This window comes from Varanus komodoensis, unplaced genomic scaffold (genome assembly GCF_004798865.1).
Source record: "Varanus komodoensis strain SLA01 unplaced genomic scaffold, ASM479886v1 scaffold1, whole genome shotgun sequence".
Lineage (NCBI taxonomy): Eukaryota > Metazoa > Chordata > Lepidosauria > Squamata > Varanidae > Varanus > Varanus komodoensis.
Window position 1 is genome coordinate 23368405 of NW_025335268.1, and position 20855 is coordinate 23389259.

The window sequence follows — 20855 nt, forward strand, 5'->3', positions numbered from 1 at the left end:
TTGTTATTTGTTTTATTTTTCATATAAATTAACATTCTAAAAAAAATTGGAATAGAAACACTAGATACAGTATTGCACATAGCGATCTTTGTTAAATGTACTATTATTTGATTTAGTATGGCAATATACATACTGTAGATACTGAAGGGAAAAGGAACTCTACAAAACATGCTACCATGTTTTTAAATGCATTTAAATGAAAAAAAGTGAAACAGCAAAAGACTACAGCTTACATAAATACAAACATGAGTTTTTATCAGTGCTATTAAAAATATCTTTTACTTCTTTATTTGCTTTTGATAGGTCTCTTGTAACAATCTTCTCTTTTCCCTTTCCCAAGAAATAACTTTATTCCTGACACACAGGATTTTATAATGTAGTTCTGGGAAAACATACAAAGGGACTATCAGGAACTATCCTGAAACAACAGAATTTCAGGCTGATCACATAACAGGAAACAATTTCCCTGGTGAATGAAAAATATATTTTTAGTGCTTGGCATTTTAAAAAGTCAATTCCTGAGGTCATCATTTATGCAGCCCTTGTGATTCCTGGAACCACATATTAAATTCTGGACAACCAGGTATCATGTACTGGGCTACTCAGAGAAAAATTAATTTCAGCAGACTAGAACTCAGTGTTACCCCAGCACCTTCCATCCTTAGGGGCTTTTGGACATATACACCATATGTTTTGGCTCTTTCCAAGAATTTTCAAAAAGCAAATGTTCTGCTGTGCGGAGGAGGCGCTGTAAATTAGTTTGGACTATTCATTCAGGTGGCTCTGGTTGCTGAGACTGAGCAGGTGCTAAACAGTGACAGCTGGTATGTCGTTTACAGAGTGGGTGCACATAAAATGTAAAGTTGGCAAAATCAGTAGTGTTATTTCGTTACCAGAAAACTAAGGCTCATAATACCATCCTTCATGATCTAGAATGGCACTATAAGAGAACACCTTTAGTTCTACAGACTGGTAGAAAGTCTACTGTAAGCTGCTTGTTATGCTGGAAACACATCAGTTTTGGGGGGAAAACCCAACAACCTATATGCAGTAATTCTCCAAGTCAGTCCTAAACTTTGCTACACTTCAGGCACAATCCTGCGACCAGCAGGCGCTGTCTGTCTGGCTCTTGGAAAAGGCAGAGTCACCACTACAACTTAGGAAAAGCCTTCAGAGGTTGTGGCAGGAAGCCCACCTTTGGAGGGTTCCCCTTTTGCCCTCTCAGTCACACCAGCCAAGCCCTGGAGATGAAATACTCCCATTGGGATGGGTGCAGAGGAGGCTTTCCAGGGGCCAGGGAGAGGAGGGGTGAGGCAGCACCGGCCTCTGCCAGATTCAGGCATTGCTTCAGCCCCTCTTCCTCACAAAGAGGGGGGACACATTGAGACAGCCCCCAAATACTTCTGAGAGCAGCAGGGGTGCCAAGGCAATGCTCACCCCAGTGCTCTTCCTGTACTCCAATGGATTCCTGCAACTTTCCAAGTCTGGAAGGCGATGGGCAGCCACAGAAGACTGTGCCGCTAGGTATCTGTCCTTTGTTTTGCTCCATCCCTTAATATCTGGCAGAACATAAAATATGCTCCGCCTGATCAAGTATACAGATAATTCTGTTGATCAACTTCTATCAGAAACATTGAGTCAATGGGCAATGAAGTAAGTTTGGAGAACAGTGTAAAAGGAGCACTTTACCAATTCAAAAATACAATCTACAAATGGACACAAAGGATTCTTCAGAAATAACATTCTTCCCTCTATCCTAAATGCAATGTTGCAGTGTATTTGCTCTGAAACGACGTTGCCAGCAAGAATGGAAATGTAACGATTCTATGGAGCTAGATGGTTATACAGTTTTCAGTATGTGCAAGACAGACTGAGCTACTCTTACATGGGCTGAGTGAGTTATTCTTACTATTCCTCCATTTACATTACAAATGATGCTTTGACAGAAAAGACAATCTGGGATGCATGAAAGAGGCATGCCTCAGATGCATAATTTTGGTTACTGGGCACACTATATAGCAAATCTGTTGATCAATGAATGCAGTGGAAACAGAAAACAAATGCAGAAGGTCTAGAAGACATAATGGCTTATTGATGTAGTTTCCTTATTTCCCCCACAGACATACTGAGTTTATGGAATGGGTGGACAATAACATGTGCCTTTCTTCTTTCATATTTTCATACTTATCTTTGCTTTCTGAAAATAAAGAACATGAAATAGAGAAATCAAAACCAGTTCCTAAAGTTCAAGGTGCATCAACTAATAACCATACAATAAGAACTCAAAGATACAAGCAGACTGGGAAGCTGCCACCTTTTGTCAACAACAGGCTGAACAGCAACCATTTCCAAACACACTGAAGAGCAACAATAAAATCAGGGTATGGCCAATGGGGATTATTGTCCTTTGCAGGGCATTGGCCCAGGTCAAGGTGTACCACATAACTCAATTGCAAAACAGTTACTCCAAAAGCTACCACAAATATTCCTGTAAGGAACATCATCCGGAAAAGAAGATCCTTCTGGAAACCATGTCGTATCTGCTGAGTCCTGTGACCAGCCCTGTTACTACTAGTTACCCCTTGCAGCAGCACTTGTGCCCTTCAGCTGTCTCAAACCTGAATCTCTTCTGCTTCCAGCTGGCACAGCCCATGCACAGGAATGCTGGAAGAATCATAGTGCAAGATGTCTGCAAGGCACCAGGTTGGAGACAGCTGGCCTAATGCATCAGACTTAATTTTAGACGTTGCATTTATATTAGCAGATCATTCTACATCTTTGTTAATCCTGAGAATCACCAGCTTTGCTAGTGGAGGGAAAGAAGAAGTTAGTATGAGGAAGGGACAGAAGTCTGCTAGTATGAGGGAAAGAAGATTCCTGCTGAATAACATTACTGGAGACTGTAAGCGCAGGAGTGGGTTGAAATATTGGGGATCAGCTCATTTCCTTAGGCAGCACTGGTAGGTAGCAGAAGCAAAGTATACTTACAATTCCAGAATCGTGCTTTTGTTTTATATTGTAAAGTGATTTTCCTTTTTTCTGTCTACATACTTCTTCAGCCTCTTTAAGTCTGCAACACAGTTAATTAATTCAACATATTAACATCACTTGTAAAGACAGAAAAACACTCAAAAGACACTTCCAGGGCAATATTATTCAATACTAGTCAACCTAATCCTGATAACATGCTGATTATGAATTAAAAGAAATATTTCAAGAAAATTCCATCTGTTACCATGAAGCATGCAAGCTGCAACACTTATGGTATACAGTTTTGATACATATTGGTCCATATTTAAGAATTAGACTGGATAATAATATTACTGTAAATGTACAGTAGTTTTAGTTGCTGTGGCATGTCTTTTATTCTTTGTGGTCTATTTACAGTGTGTACTCCCTTCTTTGACATTTTCTTATTATCTACGTTGTTTGCCTAATTATTGCATTTATTCCAAGATATCTTTGAAATGATGGAACATAAATCACATGTTTCTTTATCCATTTGTCTAAATTGTTAGGTCTGCTTGGAGTAGACACATTGGAATGAATGCAACTTAACTTAGACAATCATAGGTATAACCTAAATGAGAAAATCTTTTAGAGATAAAATCAAATTTGAACTATAATCTGTGGAATGATAATAGAAGTAGTTTTACCACTCTTACCACATGATTGTTTGGACTTATAAGTTCATTTTTTTTCAGACATGTAAGCCATTTGTTAACAGTTGTAAGGAAAGAAAGGAGCAATTCAGGAGACAGCATGTGCTGGATGCTTGCACTCCTGGAAACCATCTGAGACTCGTTTAGATGGAAAAATCTACAGCCTAGTCCAATACATACACAAAGAAAATACCAAAGCTGCACAGGAAAAGTTATCCCTCTAATCTCCCTAAAGACCAGACGGTGTTGGGAAAATGGACCACTGAATAAATGTGTCATAAGGACTATACTGCTCTGAAATACTGAAAGGGCACAAAGGGCAAATTCACACAAATTTTAATTATAGGTTGTATACTCCGGTTACTAGAGACAAAGATTCCCGCAATGCCAAAGACAATGTCTGTGGAATAAATGCAGAAGGAACTCAGATAGGCTTGTATTGCCATTTTGTGCTTGCTTCTCTGGAGTGTGGTGCACACTAATAGTTGAGCCATACGCCCTTTTTCTTTTTAAATGAGGCCTCTCTAATCTAGTTGGCTTGAGCAGCAATTGGAGGAACCCAGCCAGAGCTACAAAAGTAGGGCAGGCTTGTGAGAGAGACCGTCTGTATGACCACAAGGGCAGCTCAGCCTATGAAGCATCTCAGACCCCGTGACAACATGCCAAGAGAAACTGACTAGGTAGGTGTCTAGGGCAGTCAGGAGGAGGGCAAGGAGGCTGAGGCAGCAAGGCACCCTCCTTTCCAAGTAAATAAGCCCACTAATTTTTAAAAAAAGTCATAAAGGAAGAAGGTCAAAAGTGGTGCTCCAAGTGAGGGCAGCCACTTAATTCACCTGAAGGCAAGGTTGCGGACATGAAGAAGCTACGGGATGGACCGGATTTGGGATGCGGCCACTGGGAAGATGGGGTAGTGACATCCCTCTCCCAGAGCAACAGGTGCTCTACTCTCATGGAGAATGAAGGACTCTGGGAAGGGAGAGGCAAATGCTGCCTTCAGAAATAGTAGTACTTTGGAATGTGCTTCCCAGAGAGGTCTGCCTGACACCAATGTTACACTCCTTCTGGCACCAGATAAAGACCTTTTTATTTAACCATCATTTTAATAATCAAGGGTTTTAGATGTTTTAAGATTTCTTTTCTTTTTCCTCTCCCCACAGTCGCATTTTCTATTCTTTTCCTCTCTTTTCTTTCCTAAGTTCATGATGTGTTGTTTATATTGTTTTAATAATTGAGGTTTTAAATTGGAATTTTATATTGTGTAAGTCTTCCTGAGCACTTGGCAGAAGGACGGGATATAAATGTTTGTAATAAACAAACAAACAAACTGGGCACTACCTGGTACCCTCCTGTGCCAAGGATGTGCTTCCTGGGAGCTGGAATGTTCTGGTAGTGGACAACTTCACCTTACAAACACGGAGAACTGAGTTTGTGAGGGACATGTAGTCCACCTGCCAGATTTGAAGACTGCATATGGTGCTTTTCCCCTAGATAGCTGGTTGCAATGCTGGGGAAGGGACTCTGGCTCAGCAGCAACAGTGAGGTACAAAATGGTGGTGCCAAAAGCTAAATTAAAAGGGGAAAAGCGAGGCTTCTGAGGTTGCTTTTCTGAAATGCTGCCTGTTCCACGTGGAGGGGCAGCAGGACAGGTGGACCCAACGGACGAGCTGGTGGTGCCAGGAAAAGGGGCTCAGCTAATGAAAGGGGCAGGTTTCACGATGGAGCGGTGTTAGAAGTTGGCTCTTCCAAGGTTCTGCGTTGGACCCAATGGTGTGCTGCTTGTTCATAAATGAAATTAGGGGTGAGCCATGAGGTGGCCACATTTGCAGATGGCAACAAATTACTTAGGAAGTCCAAAAAGAAAAAGGAGCTCTCCAAACTGGGACATGTGGGATTAAAAATGACACATTTCATTCACTGTAAAAAAATTTGAAACATTATGTCTGTTGTGGCAAATGGGCAGATGGTTCTAAGCTGGCATTAATTTATCAAGAAAGTGATCAGTGGAGGCCAGGGTGGCTCACTCAGTGGAAGTCTTGATTCAGTGTTTAGCTGTGGAAAAGGTGAATCATGTTAAGCACCATTACTATAATGTACATCCATAAATGCATCCATGGCCTATCACACTCAGAATACCAAGAACAGTTCTGATTGCCAGACCTCCAAGAGGAACTGTGAAAGTTGGAAATGGCGCTTAAAAGAGAAACCAAAATGACTAGGACTGGAGCAACTCCCTGTGAGGCAAAGTTACGATGTTTGGGGCTAACTGGTATAGAAAAAGTGGTGAAACATGAAATAGATAACATTAAAAGGTAGCATAAAAGCAGCAATGTGTGAAATGTTGTTTGGAATCGCATTACTTCTTGCTTTCACTGTCATTGTTGGCTAGAAGAGAAGAACCACTGAGGGAATGGGTCAGAGTAGCCCATAGCAAGATATGTTAAATTTCAGAAACATTGGAAGATCTTGATACAAGAGTAGTAGTAACATTTTCCCTTGCAAACTACATGCAAATCCAAGCCATAATATCATAAGTCACCAGCTTGTTGCATCTGCAAATGTGATGTGGCTCTAAACTGCAGTCTTGTAGTTACCCATAATTTAAAATGATCTCACCCAAGGAAAAACTGTTCCTAAAACCGTGCATAACATACGTTGAAAAACTCATAATGGAGAAAGTTTGGAAATGAATCCCTATCTAAAAATCCTCGCCCCAGCAAGTCCTCCCTTACACTATCAGGTTAAACTTTGAGAAGCATCTCAGGTTCTCTCCCTTAGCGTGCAATTCACCATTACAAATGCGTAATGTAGGCTATTTAGGAATTAATCTGTTAGCTTTTTAAGGTTGCCTTTTTATCCCATGTATTGTATCTGCACCTCTATTATTAATAAAGCCTTTAAGTTTAAGGCTTGAAGTTTGTACAAGTTTAACAACCTGCATACCAGATCTCACTTTCACGCTACAGGCTTTAAGCAAGGGAGCTGGGGAAAATCAGTTAATCTCACTCTGCACGGAGTGGGGAGTTAGCTGGTAGCTGCTTCCTCCCAGTTCGAAGATCAGCCCCTCCATTTTTAAAGTTCCTGTCTATCAATGGCTCGGGTGCAATGGAGGCAAACACAAGCAGGAGCAGTGCAGGCTGGTTGCCCTTTCAGAGCAACTGGCCATTCCACACACTCACCTCCTGGAATTTGAATAGATGACTTACAAAATGATATACATATTAATACATTTACATTAACACACCTATCTCACACACAGGAATAGTTTTTAAAAGTTCTTAGCTGGTTATGAAGCATACAGTCCCTAACATTTTCAAATGTTCTGACTCTGAATAAAATGTGGATAGATAGTAGAAGCTTAATCTAAACAAAGAGAACTGTTCCTTGCTTCCATCACAAGTTGTATCCTTCCACACACCATTTTACTTTCCTAACCCTCTTCTTTATTGTCAGGCAAATGTATACAAAATGTTCGCCATGATTTAAGTCTGAAAACAGTTTGCAGGATGAAGAAGATAGATGCAGGGAAAAGAAAGCAGACGTTGCTACAAAATCATTTTATCTACCTTCTATACCAAACACTACCCTCACTAGGGGCTTATCAGGAGAAAATTTCTTCCATCCTTCAACCCAATGGGAAAGGAAGCCATTTCCCTGCCACTGAACATTAATAATTTTGTCTGAAGAAGTCGCTCTGTTAGACAGATTCATTTTCCACTGGCTCCAAGTAGGCTTGGGGCAGATACCTTTACACTTTGCCTGAGTTTAGCAGGACATGACTAATTGAAACAGACTGACAAGCCTGGAATGTTCATGTGCTTGGTAGTGACGTGGTCATGACAAGCCTTCCAACAATAATCTATGGAGTAGCCAGCGTGACTCTTTTGAAAAATATACTTCCAGAAGTTGAACACCAAATGTATCTGCTTATTCAGTACTTTCTGGAAGAAAATAGGAATCCAACCACTGCAATTTTAAAACACAGCATGGTTTCTCTTTGCTTTTAAAACTAAATGATTTAAACAGTCTACACTGATTTCTCAGGGTTTATGATAAGAGGGAGGTTCACTTTTTTCAATAGGTATTGAAGATTTGCTCTTAAAGTGTTAAGCTCACCAATAAACTCACATCTACTTTTATACCCTAATGACTCAAATATGGTACACTAACATTGGTCATGGTAATAAACACAGGAGTTGTCTTCTGTGACATGAGCCAGCTTTTTCCAACCTGGTACCTTCCAGAATTCCCATCATTCCAGGCAGCGTGTAGTCCAACATCCCCAGAGGCCATCAAATTGAGAAGGTTCTTATCCTTCACTTTGTTTTGGCAATCATAATTGTCACACATACAAAAGACTTCATTCAATGATCATGATGCTACAAAGCTGGGGATAAAGCTTGGCCACAAAACCACCTAAGCACACGCTAGTAGGAATGTTGGTGTGTCAGAAAAGCATTTCTTTTACACACAAAAACTGCTGTGCATCTTCTGTAGAAGACGATCAAACAGAGCTGCATGGGGTCCTTGAATTATTCATGTGTTACTTTAAGATAAAGTTGTTTTTCTCCTTCCATCTGTCCTCTTAAAGCTCAACAAATGTGGGGCCAAGCTACACATTTTGGAGAACCATGACTTAATCTTTCAAGGTTTTTATTTTGAATTAGAAAACAAGATCCTGCAAGGTGAGGTTTATATAGATTGGGAAATAACAATGGGGGAATTAAACACTTCTTTCCTAGGATGACTGCTCCAGTCCGATTTAGGAGGAGAATAGCTACTGCAGCAAAAACAACCAAGGGTCTTGTAACATCTCGAAGATGAACAAAGCTAGTATGGCACAAACTTTTGTGGTCTACAGTCCACTTCACCAGATGCTTGAAGTGTTAAGTTCACGCACACACGCACACACACAGAGGGGTGGGTGGGGGGTGGGGTGGGAGAATTGTAAACAATGATGTAGAGGGAACTGAAATGCATGAAATATATACAATGATAATTATCTTAACAGTGTCCAGTTATAAAACAATTGCTGGGTGATAACACAGACCCCGCTGAAATGCTGAGCTGTTTAATAATATGTAATTTAAAACAGACTGTGGTCTATAAAAGCTTATACCATAAAAATGAGTTCATCCTTAATATGCCACATGACTGCTTGATATGTTTGGGAGAGCTGATCACCTTTCTTCTATGGTACATGCTATTTGGACATTCATTGAGGAGGAAAGTGAAGTGGGACCAGCACATGCTCTGTGGGTCCTCAAAGTAGGAAGTCTCTTTCTCTAAACTTCATAGACCACACTGAAGAATAGATGGAATTGTTGGGCATGAGAAGGAAGGCTGTGGGACCGCAGGGGTGTCTGGAGAGAAGCAGAACTTTATGTAGAGGGGAAGAAAATGGTTGAGGCAGGAAGGTCTACCAACTCTGGTGACGGTGAAGGGTGTAACTCTTGGGCAACATGAACATTTCCTATGAGCAGCTGTAAGTCTGAGAAATTTTAGCTACTCCCATTCTGTAGGTAAAACCCAAACTATACAGTGGAAATGTTCCACTCTCCTATCCTTCAGCCCCTCTGTTTCCCAACACAAACAAATAAGGATAATTCCCATGACTCCAGGTGTCTCATTCTCAAGACACATTCACCAGTTTCTATTCTGAGGCCTAACAAAAGATCCCATAATTTACTTTGAGAGGACATGCCTCGTGCTGCAAGATTTAATGCCCTTCTTTGGAAGAAGCAGTGACAGCTTTCCGGCATGCTCCTTCCTATGCAGTACATAGCTACACAATGCCAGACTTTAAATCGTTCAACAGCAAGCTTTAAATCATCCTGCCGAGTAATCCGTAGGGAGACATACCAGTCTTTCTTCAGAGGGAGATCAATGAGCTGTGGAGACGTATTGGCCAGGAATCTCTCCTTTCATCTAGATGTACGACATGACACACCAGGTGCCAGTTTAACTGCTATTCTTGCAGGAATTGGCAACTTTTGCAGCCAAGCAAGCCCAGGATTCATTATGGGTTTTGAAAGGGTGGGAAGTGCCTGCTAGATTGAAGGAATCAAATCTAATCTAATTCTGAAGAATCAAGTCTAATCAAACACGACATCAAGGATTCAGATCATTTTACGTCAATTTATGTTCATGAGAAACTTTTAAACTGTATTTATTTGTTCTTACTGAGTGGCGGGAGGAATATAAACTAATTTTACAAGTTTAAGGATCCTCAGATGATTTTTCTTTTTCCAGCTAGAAACACTCATAAAAAACCCATTTCTATATAATTGGGCCTCCCACTGAAAGTCAAGGGCCCAAACCCAGGGAAGAGCATTCCCTTCTATGAAGTGCACTGAATAGGAAAGCAACCCTGCACAGAGCCTCACAAAAACAGTCTGGCCCTGTTGGTGGTACAAACAGGGATATCAAGGTAGACCGAAGTTTTCCACCTTACTGCCGTTGACCATCTAGGGGGAATATAAGGTAAATGTGCCAGCAAAAGTAGCATCACAGTCTTCAGAGATGCCTCCTCTCACACCTTGTGTGGCTCCCTCCCATGTCAAAAAGGATTCGCTATGGGTCTTACCTTTCAGGGTTGTGTGAGTGTCCTGCAGCAAAACAACGGAGTGCCTTACAAAGCACTGCAGACTAGCCAATGTATGATGGCACGAACCTTCATAGGCTACTATCTATTTCAACAGACACATGAAACAGTATCCACAGGGACACTCTGCCATGAAATAGCTCAGTGTGAACTAATAACCATGTTTGATTTTATTTGTTTGTGTCTAAGTAGAGATAATGATTTCCTGTCTAACTACATGAGTTAATTTACTCAATGATGTTAAAATTACTCTGTGACCATCAATTACTGCTGCTTGCAAATAGACAAAATATTTGTTTACATGCATTTATACCCTACTTGCATTGTCACTGCACCTTTTTATATTGTATTTTGTTACCACTTAACCTCACCTCTTACATTGCACACTTTTGCTCTCTGATACACACTCATGTGTATATATATATCTTGCATCTTGTGCCTCGTGGACAATAGATCAGGAAAGCACATGCCATGATAAATGTGTTAATCTTTCAGGTTCTCCAAAATGTTTTGTTGATTCTGTTAGCCTTAGTGACTGCTAATTGCTAAGCTTTTATTTATTTATGATTATCTCTAGTTAGCTACCCTAGCATGGAAATAAAGGTTTTTGTTTTATTTCCTAACAGCAGCTTCTCAGATTTGATGTACTGTTTAATTAACCGGATCACTAGCAGGATCACATGAAAAAACAGATGGAAAGGATGTGATGGAAAATATGCCAATAAGCTGATGACGCTGAGCTTCTCTTCATCTGAGTCAGGCGAGGCAATGGAGCTGCTGAACCAGGGCCTGGATTTGGTAGTGGTCTGGGTAAAGCTCAATAAACTGAAACTTGAATCATGTGGACATACAGTTGTCAGTTCAAGACAACTGATGCTCAATCTTTCCTGACAGAGCTGTCCTGAGACCTGAGATGCAATTTGGAGAAATGCCAAGATCACTAGAGGTTCAGTGGGCTTTGGTAGCATGGGTAGTTTGGTAGCAAAACTAGCATAGTTTTGATTTGTTCACCACCTGTGTACATTTCTGGTCAGGGATACACTGGCCACCATAATTCGTGCTTTGCGTTACTGCAATGAGTTATGTCCCTGAAGATGACTCAGACGCTTCAACTAGACCTCCAAAATATTCATTGGTATGACAATTCAAAGGGCTGATACTTAAATTTAAAACCTTAAACAGCTTGGAACCATACTGAAATGGGTCTAGATTATCTTATCCATCCATTTGTGCCTGGAGCTGAACTGTCACGACCTGCTTGAGAACTTTGCTCAAAATTGGGTTTTTTTCATTTCCTCTGGGCAAACTGATAGCATCTTCTAGATTTTTAGAGGACAGGTTACACAACCGGATTTCTTCAAGGTGGCTGGGACTAATCCCTGTATTATAGAGGCATTAATCAGTTCCTGAGTATGCTTGGTCTATCCCCTCATTGTTAGTCACGAAGTCATGTCTGACCCATCGCAACCCCATGGACAACATTCCTCCAGGCTCTCCTGTCCTCCACCATCTCTCAGAGTCCACCCAAGCTCACACCCACTGCCCCAGTGACTCCATCTAGATATAATTCACCAAGATGGTAAAGAGACAGGCACACAGACAGTAATTCAATCCTGTCCAACCATCTCAGGTCACAGTGACAGAAGGTGATCCCACAGAAGCAGACTGGACAATGCTGTAAATGTCACCAAAGGAACTGCTCCACTTATTTTAAAAGTCCTAAGCAGTCTGGCACCCTAATATATGAAGGGAGCATACTCATACCACTGTGTGTGTGTGTGCGTGTGTGGACCAGGCAAAAACATTGGAGTTTATTCAGGCATTTTAATCTTCTCCAATCTTAGCTTGTTTTTCAAGATTTCACCACCCTATAAATAGCATAAAAATATGCCCAGAAGTCTCTGTTGATAGGCTCCTGAAGTCAGCTGTGGACAAGGCAGAGAATCTCTTTCTAGTAAATTTCCTGAAAGGAGATGCTTTGATTCATAAGCAAGAGCCTGCATTCTTGCCCTATTGCTTTTCCAAGATACTTCAATGGCTCTCTGGTATCTTAGGCAATACTTAAGCCTGTTTCTCCTTCCTGAAAGCTCAAGTAGAGATGGCAGTCCCTGAGAAAATCAAAGCTCCTGAGCTTGCCCCACTGAAAAGGAAGGTGGGAAAGGATCGGTAGGTGCCTCTTTGCCAAGGCCACCCTTCATGGGAACTTGAGAAGAGCTGCTCTTTTCAGGAAGAAAACCTTCCATCCATTTCAATTCACACCCCACCTAAAACAAAAGAGAAATGGTAGAGGGAGGATGAAGGGGTTAGAAAACTTAGGAATGAGCAATTAAGATTCCTGCCATCAGCTTGGAAGGCAATGTTGCTCTCTCTTAGCCCGAAACCTCGTCAGTGAAGAATAATGATGGCCACTAAAAGAAGGCAGCACAGTCACACTCCATAGCTGTCAACATTGAGCTAAGTAAATCCGTGGATACCCTCATGTATTATGAACGCTTGGAATGTAACCCATTGTTCAGGAAAGCAAGATCTAGTTACTCAAAGATTCAGCACATACCACATTGAATTGTTTTTTGTTTTGTTTTTAGAAGTCTGCATTCAAAATAAAATTCTGCAAAGGAGAAAAGGGTCAAAGGTTTCCAAGCAAAGTTAAAATATAGACAGCAGGTGCAACATTTAGGCATGCTGATGTCAATGGAAAAGGGTGCAAGCCCAGTTAAAACTGGTTTCATATTCTCCTTCAACGTAAAGATGTCACAGTGTTGATGCAATGAAATAAAGCCTCACAGTTTGGTTCTGGGCAAAACTAAAGTCATTAATGCTTTGCATGGTGTTACTGGGGAGAAACTGGAAGACTTCACAGATTGGAAGGAAATGAGAACTGATTCCTAAATAATGATATAATGGGATAGCTACATACAAGTTTAGCAGAAGTGCAGAAGGCATCTGAAAATAACAATGATCATCATTATTGTTCATACTAATATGAAGCTAAATCACAGCATTGGATGGACTCCTTATACTTCAGCTGATCACACAACATTTGGGTGGAAGATTTCAAAAACACCTTGGCTAACCACTTTCATTCCGAACCAAAGGCTCTGCTTCAGTGTGCCTTGATTCCCAAGCTGAATGGGCTTAGCTCCCCTCTTCCCTGGCCAAAGCAAATCTCCATCTTTGTAACTGATACAAGAAAACTCCTATAAATAGAATATGGAAGATGACTGAAAACATGCATAATCAAAGCATAATCAACCTTTGAAAACTGAGAAGTTATTCTATGAAGAGACAACACCACGCTCTTCAAATTCAAGATAGCACTGCCAATGAATAGGGTACCCACAATTTGCCAGACTGGTAGAAGGAATGCCTTAGCGAAAGGAACTGTCTATGATGATTCACAGGCCTTCTGTGTTGCAGCTCACCCTCACTGGAATTCCCTCTCAATAGGAATCAGAGAGGCACCAACTTTCGGAGTTTTCAGTACCCACTGAAAATTTACTTGTTTCAATAACCTTTGCCAGAAAGGTGACTTTGTTCATGTCCTCTCACATTACTTTTACACTTAACTTTCTAGGGATTAAAAAAAAAACCCTATTTGTAATTATGCATTGTTTATCATTTAGAATTTCTACACTGTAAGTTATCCATAAATACGAGAAAATAAATAAAAATTGTGTCCATCAGATGTGTTTCGCTATAACACTCAGAATGGTACCACAAAAAAGCCAAGGGCTAAGGACTTCTTATCCACACCCCCATTGGATAAGGTAGCCCACCTTCAAGTCATTTATCTTGCTAAGGGTATGAACTGAAATGCTTCCTGAAGGCCGCAGCTGCAAGTCACAAAGAGTGCTGTCCATTAATGGTTGGTGCTGATGCATTCAGGAAGCAGACTTGGAGCTTAGCTTACTTCCATGCTTGACCGATCCTGATAATGTCCAGAAATGGAAACACGGGAACTGCTGCTTGTGCTAGCAAAGTGAACAAACATAACTAAGAGTAGCAGGGACAAGAAGACACACTCCCCATTTACTTTCTGTAGAAAAGAAGCTTGGTTAAAAGGCCGAGACTAATTTGGAAAGTTGTCCATAATACATACTATAAGCTATATTTCGCCAACTCCTTGCTGTTCTTTTGGACTATTTAAACACTGCAGATTATCTAGCACTAGCTAGTTACTAAAAGGGCTTCTTTCCAGGCTTAACAATGACAGTAATGAGGCAGCTGTAACTTGTGACAGTTTCGTATAACACTGGATTTGTAGTTTCTGTTTATCCAATCTGCAATTATTCCACAGGGCTGATAACTTCAGCCATTTCAGATTATTGCAAATAACTTTAATAAAGCAGGAAGTATTTTTAAAGATGCAAAATTACTTGGATTCAGTAAGCTTTATCCCATATACAGAGCTGGTCTTTCCACAACTGAAGGTGGAGAGGGCAAATAAGAGCATTGGACAGGACAGGGAATGGACTCTGCAGGTGGCGGTGACCATTTGCTCATGCAGAAGCAAATGGGGAGTGAGCAGAATTGAAAGTTCACAACCATGTTGCGAACGGATTCCCTTGGCCTCTTTGCCAAACACAGAGAGACCAATGGAATCGCAATCCAGTGATATCTGAGAGTGATTTCACCCCTGGAGCTGAACAGAGCAGGAATGCACTCCAACACATTCCAAATACGGAGGATGGGTTCTTAGGGCCTCATCTTCAGGGTAAACACTTGCAGAAGGAGTAGCAGTATTAATCTGTTGCAATAGAACCATCGATGCATTCTATGCCACTTTAAAGACTGGCCCATTTACAATGCTATATGCTCTTGGGAAGAAGAATCCACCTCTTGGTGAACTGGACTCTACTCTACAAAAGCTGATGCCATAATAAAGTCCTTAAAGTGCTACAGGCCTTTCCATTGGTTTTTTCTCCACACGTGTCAGAATCAGAGAGAAAGTGGATCTTTTTGTGTTTATTTTAAAGGATTAGATAATGCTTTGTAAAATTAAGATAAAGATAGCATATAGCAGTAAAACATAATACTCTGATAAAGCATATTATCATAACTAATAGCAATAAAATCTTAGCCACTGCATCCTATATTCGAGCCTAAAATTCCACAAAGCTTTGCTGAAAAACTTTTCTGAAACATACCTAACACTTAGAAAATAGAGCTTTTATGGACTGAAACTGTGGACTGGATTCCACAGCAAACAATACACCGCTGCTGGTCCTTATTTCTCTTAAAACTGGAGTTTTCTAGAAACATTAGAAAGTGAATCTGGAAAGAGACCATATTTCTATGCATTGAGGTCATTAAAAATCATTAAAAGGTGAAATAGGGCTTAGAAGATGTACCTGTTGTAACATTTAACACACACAAACCTCTGTGTCACATCAAGAGGCTGGACTGGTGCATTTCACAACAGCTTTAGCTACCCAGATGCAAGAAAAAATTATAGTGAGCAGAGCCGAACTAGAGGGCCTCAGAACAGGAGAAATAATAGAAAAGTGTCTCTACAGCATGTATTGGAGGAAAGTATTTGGAGCTCTGTGTAGTAAACAATAGAATCTGAGGACTTTGTAGCTAGTTACTAAAATGACAAGGAATTAAAAATTAAAAAAAATATAATCCATTATAGTGATCATGGTATATAAACAATGCAATGCCAAGACAAATTTAGATATTTAAGGATTAGATATTTTTCTGCATCTTTATTAGAAATGCTATGGTAAATATTATAAAACATAAAATAAAATGAAGATACCCACCTTTCTTGCAAAATAAGCTTATTTTCCTTCTTCCAGAACTCTTTAAAATCAGAACTGAATTCATGCCAAATACTGAAAAAAGCATTTAGGGACACCTCCTTCTCACCCATTTTTGGTTTCATACAGAAATATGCAGCAGTCTCCAAAAAGCTGTCAAAGAAAACAAAGATGGCGACTATTTTATTAGAAACAGTAAAGAACATTCTTTTTCAATCCATTATGCATAACTGATACTTTTGGTAAGTAGGTTGATACCTATTACAAATAGAGCCCTGATCCTTTCATTTTCATAATCTATATTAGATTTACTTAGGAATTTAAGGTCTGGCACTTACCATGCACATAACATTGTCAGGACAAAACTTCCTCCATTATTTCAGCCAAATATTGATTCTTCAAACCCAAGAAAACTAGACTACAGAACTGTTCACATAGTTATATCTCAATCATCCTTTTTCAAAACATACCATACTGTCTATTGTGGTTCATGAGCAAATTTAAATACACTATTATATCCCTGTTTTGCAATGAAATGTCACATGCTATTAAGTTCAATGATAGGCAGGAAACCTTGCACTTAAAAACAACAACAGTGCCACAGCCATCCTTTTAGAAAAATGTTCTGCAAAAGAGCCGAAAATCTCTTCCCTTTCTTTTTTCTGTAGCCAAATGGGCATTGCATGTGCAGAGCATAATGCTGGGCTGGATCGATCTTCAGGGGGACGGTGAAAGTCTAAGCAGTTTTGGAGGAGCTCTGGTCTTACCTCAATATGAGGTGTCTGAGAGATTTCCCCCTTTCTTTCCCCTCCTTTCCCTTTACAAAAAGAAGGAGTTTTGACACTGCTTCAGGGGTAGTCTTCCTGGGGACAGAATGCCCCTGGAGATGTTGGTATGTCATGATGCAGCAATGTTTCCAGGGGCATTCTGTCCCCAGGAACACAGAAACAGCAACTCCACCACCACCACCACCACCAACAAATCTTCAACCACTTCAGATTTAATGCAAGACTACCTCATGAATTCCGCACACTCCCCAACGGTTACTGAATATCCCCTCTTCACTTCCACGGAGAAGAAATGATCTTGAAAAATTGGGGGATATTTGGCACACCTTTGACACAGGCATTTATCAGCATGGAAGGCAATAAAAATATGGAACTTCACAAATCAAAGAATGTGCATGTTGGACTGTGGGAAATCCAAAGAAATCTTCCCAACTGGGAAAGGGGATTTGCATTGATTAGATTTGTCAGGAACTTGGAGTATCTACGTTGTTAATGGAATCTGCTGCTGTGCATATAACATGCTGATTCTATTCATGATAAATCTTTCCCACATTTCTTGATCCACCTTTTCCTTCTTTTACTTATGCCTAAAGTAACACTGGAAATGCATGGCAGGGAAAGAGCAGGAATGGGGAAATGACAAACAATGGTCTATCAACATTTAAAAGGTTAGAAAGTTTCAGAATGAAGACCAAAATGCAAGGCATATTCCTAAGGAGACAGTCTGATTTAGGTCTCTGAGGAGTACTATTATTATATGATCCAGGGTCTAGAAACACTGTCCAGTAAGGAGAGACTGAAAAAATGGCCATGTTCAGCCTTGAGAAGAGAAAACTGGGTGGTGGGGGAGACATGATATCTCTCTATAAGTACTTCAAAGGTTGTCACAAAAAGGAAGATCAAGATTTCTTCTTGCTGTAGGACACAGAATAATTAATTCAAATTGTGACAACCCAATTCAGGCTAGATATCAGGAACAGTTTCCTCACTGTCAGAGCAATATGACAATGGAACCAGCTGCCTAGAGAGATGGTGGGCTCTCCCACACAAGAGACATTCAAAAAGAAACTGGACAACCATCTGAGTGGGATGGTGTAAATTGGTGTCCTGCAACAATGGAGGATTGGACCCAATGGCCTTCTTCGCTGTTTCCAACTTGACTTTTCTATGACTCTATGATTTTATTAGTGCGCAATGATAAAGTGAAGTAGCCTCCATTTTTGTTCTGATCGTATGTGGAGAAATTCATGCATTTTTATCATCAGAAAAGTCACTGAAATACTGGAGGATTATTTTAGATTTTTTGGCTTCTACATGAGAAACAGCAACCCTCCCTTTATGAGATACATTTCACTGTCCATCTACTCTTGGCAAGTGATGTGGCATGTTACTGAGCTACAGATAGTTCTGTGGAGCCAGAGAGACTGCATAAACTCTCCAGCAAACAGCCTAGCCCAGCTCAGCTCAGAAACCTTGCCTAAGCAGAGAGGAACCGCTAACAGACTTGGGTTCAGAGCTGTGTAAAGCTCTCCAGGCTTTGATAACTCTTGCAATGAGTAACACAGCCTCCTCCATCATGTCCACACTGCTCAGCCCTGTGACCTTCCCCATGGACGGGGCGGCCAAGGCATAACGCAGATGCTTGTTCTACACACAACGCCTGCCATGGAAGGCAAAACCGTGATCATGCAGTGCTTCAAATTGCACAGGGAGCCTCAAGTGTAGGGCAGGCTCCCTGCTTCAAGCCTTTCTGATCACCAAAGTGTGGCATGGGGGAGCATAAGACCAGTGGCCATGGGCCCATTCGCCCCAATGCAATGAGAGGCATGTGAACTATACATGCATAAAGAAGGTTTATGTTATTAAGCTTTCGCAATTTGTTGTGAACGTCACTGTGTTTGCCATATAAGTCTGGAGCTGCTCTAGGAATGAGATGAGAGATCCACAAAACAACACTGAGTTTACCCAAGGATGAACAAGATTAAAAGCATCACATTCAGAGCAGCCCTTCTAGTCTCAAAGTTTAAATGGATGATCACAATAAACCATAAATCTCCATCTGAAATCTTTTCAGCAAGTAAGAAAACAGATGAGATTGAAATCCTCCAAAATAGATGCTTGATGAGTTTGATAAATAGTACTAATGTTTACCGGAGGCAAGAAAGCTTCTATTAGGAATACTATGGGATCAAAGGGGAAAAGGCAGGCTTTTGCACGGATCTCTGCTAATCTTGCTGGGAACCAACAGAAAGCCCGTTTAGAGACGCACAGACATTTAACTGCTAGCAGAATTCCTTTCTCTAAACAGCTCCAAGTTATAATCAAGTCTGCAGCCAGGTCACTTGTATAGCAATGGACTTGTTTGTAAAATGCAAAATATCAGACACTGGCACATGGTCAAAAAAAATATACAAATATTATTCATATACAAATATGGAGCGTATGGGTTGCAAAACAAGTAGGCTTGAAAGTGGGGTTCCTGAGGAATTAAGTTGTTTATCAAGTAAGCACAGGCCAGTTTCATTTAAAGTAATCACCTCCATTTGTTCAGAGACAGTTTCCCATATATGGTAATTAAAACATCCCACAGCATTCATTTATTAAAAAAAGAAAGAGAAAAAAAAATAGATGAGTCAATGCAAAGTTTGGCTTGTTGTCCCCCATGCCTTCCTAGTAATGAGATGATTCTGATATATACAGACAGCAAAGACCTTCATCTGGAGAGGGGAAAAGATGTTCCTTCCTTCCTTTGGTTTATATCCCACCTTTCTTCTTACAAAGAACTCAAGGCAGCTTACATCATTCTCCTCCTCCTCTCACTCCTTATCCTCACAACAACAACCCTTTGAGGTAGGCTGTGCAGAAAGTCTGTGACTGGCCCAAGGCCACCCAGTTGGCTCCATGGCTGAATGGGACCAGAACCCAGATTGCCTGAGTCCCAGTCCTGTGCTCTTAACCACTATACCACACAGCTATCTTTTCTGTTCTAACAGAATGTGGAATTAGCAATATTTTAAATTAAAATTTTATAGCTGAAAAATTCTACATATTTACATAGAAAACTGCAGGTCATGACTGGTATATTATAAGCATGACTCAGAATCAGAAACACCTTTTCAATAACTGAAAATGGTATTTTTAGGTGGAAAAGTCACTATCGGTGTTTATTGCTAAGCTGGATTTTTGGGGGGTGTTGACAGACATATGGAAATGAGCATGTTCAGTGATGGGCATTCTTTTTCCCCAAGCAGCCTCAGGTGGAACAGAGCTGGACTTGATGAGGCTGCTCCCAGTCAATGGCTTACAGACTAGGTAGGGCCAGCTCTAGCATTGGCAACATCAGATGGCCCAAGAGGCAGGGAGAAGGGCCACCCTCGAATTCAGGCACTGTGCGAGGAGAGCCCCAGGAGACTGCTGGTGCTGCACCCTTCCCACCACTCCTGGATCTGAGGCAGGACCTCCCCAAACGAGCCACGTGGGCCTGTCTGCAAGCCATGCTCTGAAGAGCTGTGCCAACCAGGGTGGTGAGCGTGGCTCTTCAGAGGGCCTGCAGAGAGCAGGCCAGGCTCTCGCACACTGCAGGCTGTTCAGGGGGAGTCATCTTAGCTGGATTCAGAACAGGAGGAGCAGCAGTGGCGGGGGGGGGGCAGCAAACCTTTGAAGTTCCTTCCACCGCTCCCAATGAAGTGCCTCAGGTTGCACTGGCCTGTTCTGGACAGGGCAGAAGGATTTTCAGAAGGAGAAGGGGAGCAGGTGTGAGACCCAGTCCTTGACCCAGAGGAGGCACTGGGAGAAACGAGCTGCTTGCTTGGAGAGGTGCCGCCACCCATGCTGCCCTGCTCCCCAGCAGCGAAGGCCACCCTGATGGTGGGAGGGACTGTGAGGAAGTCTCCAGCTTAGAGTCAGGTCTTAACATCAGCAGAGGCTTCTTTTTTCAGCTTTGGTAGAAGGTGCTTTAGAGCTCCAACTTTTCTATTATTGGTTGGAGTCTCAAGAACAGAACTGCATTTCCAAAGGATTTGAGTTTTGGAACCTGAGGGAA

General features: G+C 41.1%; 1 protein-coding gene across 1 annotated transcript in view; it reads right to left on the bottom strand.

The window, feature by feature from the left end:
- FMN2 (formin 2) overlaps positions 1 to 20855 on the bottom strand; it is a 165815-nt gene continuing 144960 nt past the window's right edge. The window contains exons 17-19 of the mRNA XM_044451225.1: positions 16029 to 16178; positions 2989 to 3070; positions 1 to 2197 (exon numbers count right to left, since the gene is read on the bottom strand). Coding sequence (XP_044307160.1) covers positions 2171 to 2197; positions 2989 to 3070; positions 16029 to 16178 — 259 coding nt within the window. The 3' untranslated portion in view covers positions 1 to 2170. The remainder of the gene's footprint in view (positions 2198 to 2988; positions 3071 to 16028; positions 16179 to 20855) is intronic.